This window comes from Epithele typhae (genome assembly GCF_022376455.1).
Source record: "Epithele typhae strain CBS 203.58 chromosome Unknown BXZ73scaffold_660, whole genome shotgun sequence".
Taxonomy (NCBI): domain Eukaryota; kingdom Fungi; phylum Basidiomycota; class Agaricomycetes; order Polyporales; family Epitheliaceae; genus Epithele; species Epithele typhae.
Genome location: NW_025954851.1, coordinates 1 through 9775, shown reverse-complemented (window position 1 = coordinate 9775; position 9775 = coordinate 1). Strand labels below are relative to the sequence as shown.

At 56.0% G+C, this 9775-nt stretch overlaps 4 protein-coding genes across 4 annotated transcripts; 2 read left to right on the top strand and 2 right to left on the bottom strand.

Moving 5' to 3' along the window:
- Positions 1 to 77: 77 nt before the first annotated feature.
- Positions 78 to 296, bottom strand: BXZ73DRAFT_33841 (uncharacterized protein; the record flags this gene model as incomplete). Its single annotated transcript, XM_048017837.1, has 1 exon — positions 78 to 296. A coding segment is annotated over one exon (219 nt), but the record flags the coding sequence as incomplete, so codon positions are not given.
- A 625-nt stretch (positions 297 to 921) lies between these two features.
- Positions 922 to 4469, top strand: BXZ73DRAFT_111846 (uncharacterized protein; the record flags this gene model as incomplete). The annotated part of the gene is made up of 6 exons (XM_048017415.1): positions 922 to 1237; positions 1644 to 1994; positions 2208 to 3585; positions 3640 to 3739; positions 3806 to 4186; positions 4239 to 4469. The coding sequence occupies 6 exons, from the start codon at positions 922 to 924 to the stop codon at positions 4467 to 4469; spliced, it is 2757 nt and encodes a 918-aa protein (XP_047870445.1).
- Positions 4470 to 5227: 758 nt separating this feature from the next.
- BXZ73DRAFT_63062 (uncharacterized protein) lies at positions 5228 to 8561 on the bottom strand (the record flags this gene model as incomplete). The annotated part of the gene is made up of 6 exons (XM_048021756.1): positions 5228 to 5674; positions 5741 to 5840; positions 5895 to 6178; positions 6266 to 7348; positions 7663 to 7845; positions 7902 to 8561. 6 exons carry the CDS (start codon positions 8559 to 8561, stop codon positions 5228 to 5230), a joined length of 2757 nt encoding a protein of 918 aa, XP_047870444.1.
- A 625-nt stretch (positions 8562 to 9186) lies between these two features.
- On the top strand, positions 9187 to 9577 carry BXZ73DRAFT_34268 (uncharacterized protein; the record flags this gene model as incomplete). The annotated part of the gene is made up of 2 exons (XM_048017841.1): positions 9187 to 9453; positions 9491 to 9577. Coding segments are annotated over 2 exons (354 nt in total), but the record flags the coding sequence as incomplete, so codon positions are not given.
- Positions 9578 to 9775: the final 198 nt, after the last annotated feature.

Below are 9775 nucleotides of genomic sequence, written 5' to 3'. Positions count from 1 at the left end.
GTGTCCGCATCACATCATTCACTGGGGAACTGGGCACACTGGAATGCAACATACCATCTCCTCTTCCAGAGCCATGAGGGACTCACCATGAGGGTGACCTTCTTTGCAAAAGCGGGCCAAACATGCGGACCTGCGGCAAGAGCTGTCTTCCCCGCACCTGTGGGAGCTTGGACAATCATATCAACGCCTTCGAGCTGCGCGACAACAGCCTTGAGCTGGAAATCCTTTGGATCCGAGTCCCATTTGAAGGCCTCGCGCATATGAGCTTTGAGCTGGGTGGTGTCGACTTCGGTGAGCCTCGGGCGAGGTGTGCCACTCTTCTGTATCGCATAGTTCCGCAATTTACTTGGGCGAGATCGATGGCCCATAGTGACGAAGAGCAGGGATGAAGCAGAGAGTACAAATGAGTAGCAGCCGGGAGTGTATGAGTGAGAGGGAGTGCACGCCGCGGCAGCGGCACCGTCTGAGGGAGGGCCAGAATAAGCGCCAAAAATTCCGCATTGCAACGTCCCGCGCAGGCTTCGTTCTCTACATGCATCAACCCCTACAAGGTACGGTAAAGCGCGGCCGATGTTCCGTTAAACTCATAATTCTCCCTGAAGAATGGCTGGTCAGAGCAAGGAAAGACAGCTCTGGGAAGAAACGGACCTATGGAGCATGTCGGAACTGAGTTCTCCTCCTCCGGAGTCACCTACAATAGGCGCAGCGGCACGGCATGCAGCCCGAGCAGCAACAGCCCATGAAAGACGAACAAGTTCTGATGTTCAAGATCTGCAAGACTGCCTGGACACCACATCGATGAACCGTGGCCATCTCAGTGTCCTCTCAACACCGCGAGGGCAGCAACATGCACGGTCTCTTCCACCCACTCCCACTCGCGACCCCGACTTTCAAGACCCGAGAAGTGACGACTCCTTCACAATGTCACCGCATGTTAAAAAGCTGCCAGGAGAGGGTAGGACGGACTTCAATAAACGCCGAGGATATGTTCATCAACAACGTACCAAGTCGAAGAAGAACGTCACAATACGGGCTGAGCGCGACGCCAACCTGGCTCAAAACCGACAGGCGCAGGTCGACCTTGAGAGAGCAGAACAGCAAGCGAAGAACGAGGTCTTCGAGAGCATCGTGAAGACTCTCAAGGAGGCGAAGATTCCCTGGGGCGACTTTGTCGAGTGGATATCAAATCCGACCTCGGGCCACCGTGAGGAGCGATGGAGTGAATTCTTCAGGAACGGTAAGCAAGTAAACCGAGTCCTCGACATGTGGGCGTTACCGGAACACAAAGACGGCGATGGGAACCATTAGCGAGTGGGCAGTCAAGCATGTCGGTCGGGAAGTCCGTCTTGAGGCAGATGCTTTGACGCGGTCTGGCGTACTTCAGGGCAGAAAGGTGGAGGTGACTGAGGATTTCTTGCAGGAGCTGGACATATCAGACTTCCTCCGACGCGTGCGGAGAAATGCCCTACATGGCGGCCGTGATGAGCGAGTTCAGCACTACCCTGCGACAGCGGAGACAGAATGCACTTGACGACGCGGGAGGGAAAGATTGGTCAGCGCGCAACAAACGAAAGGAAATAGTGAGTCTACATTACCTACTGCTCAGTGACGCGTGCTGACTGGTCTTATCTCACAGCGCATAGGAATTGCACTTGCTGACCTGTTGGGCGAGCGCAGTCAGAACAACAGCCTTCTCAAGCACATAATGGGCCTATATCTGTTCGCGTCCGGAGCCTCACGCCAAACGATCACTGTTCTTGCGTCGCTCGGCATATGCAGTAGCTATGCTGCAATAGCCGGGAGCAGCAAGACATCATCAGTTGCTCCTCTCAAACCCTCGGCTAAGGGCAAGAACAACACCCCAGTGGAGAACGACAACGAGGATGACCCCGACCTCGCCAATGATGACGAAGTTGAGGATCCTGTGGTTGAGATTGCGGGGGTCCCACCGGAGGTCGATCGCGCAGATGAGCAGGACAAAGGCACTCACCAAGGTGTGTCTGTTCCTAATCCCATTGAGCTTGACCACACTTGCTAATTGTAGGTCAAACATCTGCTGTCACCGAAGAAGCAGAGACTAGAGGTCGGCCAGGGGGAGAGAGCCGTATGGAGGTCGCGGTTGAGGGAGAGGAGGACGTGACACCCCACGCCGAACGCGCGCGCGCAGACTCCGAGTGCGCGCGCGAGGACTCTGAGCGCGCGCGCAGCCCACGCGATCAAGCGCCCACTGCCCCGTCCTCGCCTCGCCCAGGCTGCCGGCTGGCGCGGTCTCCTTCGCCGACTCTCCAACACTGCTCGTCATGCTGCCCGCTTTCTGGCTCACTCTACCCCTTTCGGTGCTGTGTATGACAACATCAACATGGTATTCAAGGTTTCCGAGCAAATCGTCGGTCGCAAGGATGCTCAAGAGAACGGGACCTGCACCACAATATTCCCTCTCTTCGATGCCTCACCAATCGACATGAAGAGCTCCAACCTCCGTAATTCTTTCGACACTGCCCCGCCCTTGAGCTTCAACCAGGTTATGCTCTCTCCGACTGAGCTCACCTCTCTCCGCAACTCCCTCACCCACACCGTCTTGCGAGAGCTCGTCAACAACTGCGAGTACTTCTCCAAATTCCGCTCGAAAGTTCTCAGCAGTGTACCGGAGGCTGATGACCAGATACCGCTCCATAAGACCAAACCCTACACCCTCCCAGCTATGAACATTGATGAGAGCAGCATCGTCGGCAATGCCGAAGTCCTCGACACCATCATGGAAGAGCTCGGGATCGATGTCGACTCCGACAAGTTCCCAGAACTTGTTCAACTCTTCTTTGGCGATCAACTCTCGGTCGCCCGTGCACGCACCATCATGGCCAATCGCGGCGGGCATGAGAGGCTTGCCAAGTCGTACGGGTACGCCGTCTTTTGTCCCGGGCTCTTCCATTACCAGATGGCGCTGGTCAACGGCATAATGGAGACCCATTTCGGCGAGACGGAGGGACCTGGCTCTCGCAACCCCATATCGCTCTCATTCTTCAACACCCTTCTCAATCGCAAGCCCATCGTCCCCACATCCCTCCCTCCCTATCGCACATGCCGCGATCTCATTTTCGTCTCGCTCACTGCGTGTGTACTCACGTGCTTCAAACTCGTCTCAGGACACGACTCGCTCAAAGAATACGCCTCACAAGTCACGTACGACCAGCTCCTTGAAGACGCGCACACCATCGTCAGCAAGTTCTGCAACCAGAACACAGTCGACGAAATGCGAGATGACCGCAAGGCCGAGGTTGCAGCTCGACTGGCGGCACGCAAGGAGGCCGTTCGCAACGGCGAGAAGTCTGGAGAAGAGGAGTACGATGTCTATGCAGACGCACTGAAGCACGGTGACCTGCTATATGAGAATGCGTGTCTCTTCCTCCGCGACGCGCTGATAGCCCGTGAATTCACAGACGCGATCAAGGGTGGATACTCCGGGCGCATCGTCCGTGTCCTGAAGCACCTCGCGCTTGCGTTCCGTGGGTGTGGCCGGACGAAGTACGCTTATGAGCTGCTCCACCTCATACACTCAGTAGAGGTTGTATGGCCGAAGCCGTTGCAGTGAGTCCGCCTCCCCGTGTACGGTTGGGGACATGCTCACCCGTTCCCAAACAGCGACATCATACTCAAAAACTGGCTTGTCAATCCGACAGGCAAGAATAATGCATGGGTCCCGGTCGATCTTATGCAGGAACACATGAACTTTTGGACAAAAGTATGAATCTCTCACTGCCCGCCACTCATGCGGTTCTCACGGCTTACCTGCGCGGTGGTGGGCCAGATTGTATACAAGGCGCAAGGGAGCAACGCGTCATGGGAATGGCTGTCAATGATCACACCGTGCATCACCCTCTTCCGTCAGCTCATCTTGCAAATGAACTCGCAGCAAGGCACACGGCTCGGAACCAAGCACCACACCCCATCCATTGAGCGCGATCTTGCCTGCTTGCAAGATTCAATGCACGCACACGAGATTTTCGTCCACACCCCCGGGAGATACCTTCGTGGCCTCAAGAAGCCGCTCGTTCCCGATGTAGTCACGACAGGCGCGCTCGCGCTCAGCAAACCCATCGCTGAGTACAACGCGGCCTTCACGCGGCTTCAGGAACAGTTCCGCCATGGTGCAGTCGAGGACATGGGTCCAAATGATGACATAGTCTCGGTACGTACTCGTGCGACTCCTTGTTGCACCGTCGATCTCACGCAGCATGCAGAATACTGCCTCTGATGACGATGCGTACTTCAATGATAGCGATGGGGAGTTCGAGACTGCTGCCATCGCCGTTGCTGCAGCATTCGATGACTCTGCAAGCCTGGCAGGCTCAGAGGCGTCATCCGCCGAGCTCGAAGAGCAAGAGCCTCTTCATGATGTCATCGGGGATCAACTTGAGACCAGGTTCGACGACGAGGAAGAGCCTTCCTTGGACCTTGAGGACTACTATTAGCGACTTATATACATGTACATGAGCTCGCCTATACAAAGTGTGCATGCCAGCGCAGTGCGCGGGACTCGTAAACAGTGCGCGCGGACGTGGGGCGGGCGGGTGACCAGGAAGCGCCCGCGCGCGCAGACGTCTGCAGAGTGCTGAATGCGCGATTTCGCTAAGTCCCTCGCATGCACCTTCCTTTTTGAGCGGTCCTGCCAAAGGGGCGACCAGTTTGACCAGTCGGTCGGGATTCTCCTCACCTTTCTCCCGATCGGGGGGATCTATGTGGCGTGATGGGAGCAGCGGAGTTCGAAAGGCAAGGAGAATCCCAAACCGACTGGTCAAACTGGTCGCCCCTTTGGCAGGACCGCTCAAAAAGGAAGGTGCATGCGAGGGACTTAGCGAAATCGCGCATTCAGCACTCTGCAGACGTCTGCGCGCGCGGGCGCTTCCTGGTCACCCGCCCGCCCCACGTCCGCGCGCACTGTTTACGAGTCCCGCGCACTGCGCTGGCATGCACACTTTGTATAGGCGAGCTCATGTACATGTATATAAGTCGCTAATAGTAGTCCTCAAGGTCCAAGGAAGGCTCTTCCTCGTCGTCGAACCTGGTCTCAAGTTGATCCCCGATGACATCATGAAGAGGCTCTTGCTCTTCGAGCTCGGCGGATGACGCCTCTGAGCCTGCCAGGCTTGCAGAGTCATCGAATGCTGCAGCAACGGCGATGGCAGCAGTCTCGAACTCCCCATCGCTATCATTGAAGTACGCATCGTCATCAGAGGCAGTATTCTGCATGCTGCGTGAGATCGACGGTGCAACAAGGAGTCGCACGAGTACGTACCGAGACTATGTCATCATTTGGACCCATGTCCTCGACTGCACCATGGCGGAACTGTTCCTGAAGCCGCGTGAAGGCCGCGTTGTACTCAGCGATGGGTTTGCTGAGCGCGAGCGCGCCTGTCGTGACTACATCGGGAACGAGCGGCTTCTTGAGGCCACGAAGGTATCTCCCGGGGGTGTGGACGAAAATCTCGTGTGCGTGCATTGAATCTTGCAAGCAGGCAAGATCGCGCTCAATGGATGGGGTGTGGTGCTTGGTTCCGAGCCGTGTGCCTTGCTGCGAGTTCATTTGCAAGATGAGCTGACGGAAGAGGGTGATGCACGGTGTGATCATTGACAGCCATTCCCATGACGCGTTGCTCCCTTGCGCCTTGTATACAATCTGGCCCACCACCGCGCAGGTAAGCCGTGAGAACCGCATGAGTGGCGGGCAGTGAGAGATTCATACTTTTGTCCAAAAGTTCATGTGTTCCTGCATAAGATCGACCGGGACCCATGCATTATTCTTGCCTGTCGGATTGACAAGCCAGTTTTTGAGTATGATGTCGCTGTTTGGGAACGGGTGAGCATGTCCCCAACCGTACACGGGGAGGCGGACTCACTGCAACGGCTTCGGCCATACAACCTCTACTGAGTGTATGAGGTGGAGCAGCTCATAAGCGTACTTCGTCCGGCCACACCCACGGAACGCAAGCGCGAGGTGCTTCAGGACACGGACGATGCGCCCGGAGTATCCACCCTTGATCGCGTCTGTGAATTCACGGGCTATCAGCGCGTCGCGGAGGAAGAGACACGCATTCTCATATAGCAGGTCACCGTGCTTCAGTGCGTCTGCATAGACATCGTACTCCTCTTCTCCAGACTTCTCGCCGTTGCGAACGGCCTCCTTGCGTGCCGCCAGTCGAGCTGCAACCTCGGCCTTGCGGTCATCTCGCATTTCGTCGACTGTGTTCTGGTTGCAGAACTTGCTGACGATGGTGTGCGCGTCTTCAAGGAGCTGGTCGTACGTGACTTGTGAGGCGTATTCTTTGAGCGAGTCGTGTCCTGAGACGAGTTTGAAGCACGTGAGTACACACGCAGTGAGCGAGACGAAAATGAGATCGCGGCATGTGCGATAGGGAGGGAGGGATGTGGGGACGATGGGCTTGCGATTGAGAAGGGTGTTGAAGAATGAGAGCGATATGGGGTTGCGAGAGCCAGGTCCCTCCGTCTCGCCGAAATGGGTCTCCATTATGCCGTTGACCAGCGCCATCTGGTAATGGAAGAGCCCGGGACAAAAGACGGCGTACCCGTACGACTTGGCAAGCCTCTCATGCCCGCCGCGATTGGCCATGATGGTGCGTGCACGGGCGACCGAGAGTTGATCGCCAAAGAAGAGTTGAACAAGTTCTGGGAACTTGTCGGAGTCGACATCGATCCCGAGCTCTTCCATGATGGTGTCGAGGACTTCGGCATTGCCGACGATGCTGCTCTCATCAATGTTCATAGCTGGGAGGGTGTAGGGTTTGGTCTTATGGAGCGGTATCTGGTCATCAGCCTCCGGTACACTGCTGAGAACTTTCGAGCGGAATTTGGAGAAGTACTCGCAGTTGTTGACGAGCTCTCGCAAGACGGTGTGGGTGAGGGAGTTGCGGAGAGAGGTGAGCTCAGTCGGAGAGAGCATAACCTGGTTGAAGCTCAAGGGCGGGGCAGTGTCGAAAGAATTACGGAGGTTGGAGCTCTTCATGTCGATTGGTGAGGCATCGAAGAGAGGGAATATTGTGGTGCAGGTCCCGTTCTCTTGAGCATCCTTGCGACCGACGATTTGCTCGGAAACCTTGAATACCATGTTGATGTTGTCATACACAGCACCGAAAGGGGTAGAGTGAGCCAGAAAGCGGGCAGCATGACGAGCAGTGTTGGAGAGTCGGCGAAGGAGACCGGCGCCAGCCGGCAGCCTGGGCGAGGGCGAGGACGGGGCAGTGGGCGCTTGATCGCGTGGGCTGCGCGCGCGCTCAGAGTCCTCGCGCGCGCACTCGGAGTCTGCGCGCGCGCGTTCGGCGTGGGGTGTCACGTCCTCCTCTCCCTCAACCGCGACCTCCATACGGCTCTCTCCCCCTGGCCGACCTCTAGTCTCTGCTTCTTCGGTGACAGCAGATGTTTGACCTACAATTAGCAAGTGTGGTCAAGCTCAATGGGATTAGGAACAGACACACCTTGGTGAGTGCCTTTGTCCTGCTCATCTGCGCGATCGACCTCCGGTGGGACCCCCGCAATCTCAACCACAGGATCCTCAACTTCGTCATCATTGGCGAGGTCGGGGTCATCCTCGTTGTCGTTCTCCACTGGGGTGTTGTTCTTGCCCTTAGCCGAGGGTTTGAGAGGAGCAACTGATGATGTCTTGCTGCTCCCGGCTATTGCAGCATAGCTACTGCATATGCCGAGCGACGCAAGAACAGTGATCGTTTGGCGTGAGGCTCCGGACGCGAACAGATATAGGCCCATTATGTGCTTGAGAAGGCTGTTGTTCTGACTGCGCTCGCCCAACAGGTCAGCAAGTGCAATTCCTATGCGCTGTGAGATAAGACCAGTCAGCACGCGTCACTGAGCAGTAGGTAATGTAGACTCACTATTTCCTTTCGTTTGTTGCGCGCTGACCAATCTTTCCCTCCCGCGTCGTCAAGTGCATTCTGTCTCCGCTGTCGCAGGGTAGTGCTGAACTCGCTCATCACGGCCGCCATGGTAGGGCATTTCTCCCGCACGCGTCGGAGGAAGTCTGATATGTCCAGCTCCTGCAAGAAATCCTCAGTCACCTCCACCTTTCTGCCCTGAAGTACGCCAGACCGCGTCAAAGCATCTGCCTCAAGACGGACTTCCCGACCGACATGCTTGACTGCCCACTCGCTAATGGTTCCCATCGCCGTCTTTGTGTTCCGGTACGCCCACATGTCGAGGACTCGGTTTACTTGCTTACCGTTCCTGAAGAATTCACTCCATCGCTCCTCACGGTGGCCCGAGGTCGGATTTGATATCCACTCGACAAAGTCGCCCCAGGGAATCTTCGCCTCCTTGAGAGTCTTCACGATGCTCTCGAAGACCTCGTTCTTCGCTTGCTGTTCTGCTCTCTCAAGGTCGACCTGCGCCTGTCGGTTTTGAGCCAGGTTGGCGTCGCGCTCAGCCCGTATTGTGACGTTCTTCTTCGACTTGGTACGTTGTTGATGAACATATCCTCGGCGTTTATTGAAGTCCGTCCTACCCTCTCCTGGCAGCTTTTTAACATGCGGTGACATTGTGAAGGAGTCGTCACTTCTCGGGTCTTGAAAGTCGGGGTCGCGAGTGGGAGTGGGTGGAAGAGACCGTGCATGTTGCTGCCCTCGCGGTGTTGAGAGGACACTGAGATGGCCACGGTTCATCGATGTGGTGTCCAGGCAGTCTTGCAGATCTTGAACATCAGAACTTGTTCGTCTTTCATGGGCTGTTGCTGCTCGGGCTGCATGCCGTGCCGCTGCGCCTATTGTAGGTGACTCCGGAGGAGGAGAACTCAGTTCCGACATGCTCCATAGGTCCGTTTCTTCCCAGAGCTGTCTTTCCTTGCTCTGACCAGCCATTCTTCAGGGAGAATTATGAGTTTAACGGAACATCGGCCGCGCTTTACCGTACCTTGTAGGGGTTGATGCATGTAGAGAACGAAGCCTGCGCGGGACGTTGCAATGCGGAATTTTTGGCGCTTATTCTGGCCCTCCCTCAGACGGTGCCGCTGCCGCGGCGTGCACTCCCTCTCACTCATACACTCCCGGCTGCTACTCATTTGTACTCTCTGCTTCATCCCTGCTCTTCGTCACTATGGGCCATCGATCTCGCCCAAGTAAATTGCGGAACTATGCGATACAGAAGAGTGGCACACCTCGCCCGAGGCTCACCGAAGTCGACACCACCCAGCTCAAAGCTCATATGCGCGAGGCCTTCAAATGGGACTCGGATCCAAAGGATTTCCAGCTCAAGGCTGTTGTCGCGCAGCTCGAAGGCGTTGATATGATTGTCCAAGCTCCCACAGGTGCGGGGAAGACAGCTCTTGCCGCAGGTCCGCATGTTTGGCCCGCTTTTGCAAAGAAGGTCACCCTCATGGTGAGTCCCCTCATGGCTCTGGAAGAGGAGATGGTATGTTGCATTCCAGTGTGCCCAGTTCCCCAGTGAATGATGTGATGCGGACACCTAACAGGTCGACACTTTTCGTGACGACTTCGGCCTCAAGGCGGTCACACTACATAGCAAAAATGGCGGCTGCAGTGCAGAAGTGATTGAGGTAAGCTGCTTCTCACGTCATTTTGAAACGTCTCAAACCATGGCATATAAACTCTAGAAAATCCTCAACCTCGAGTATCAAGTAGTGATTGTCTCACCCGAGATGCTCCAATCCCGCCGCTTCACCGACCTTGTACTCCGCAACTCGGGGTTCACCCAGAATGTTGTCTCGATGTTCATTGATGAAGCCCATTGTGTTGTT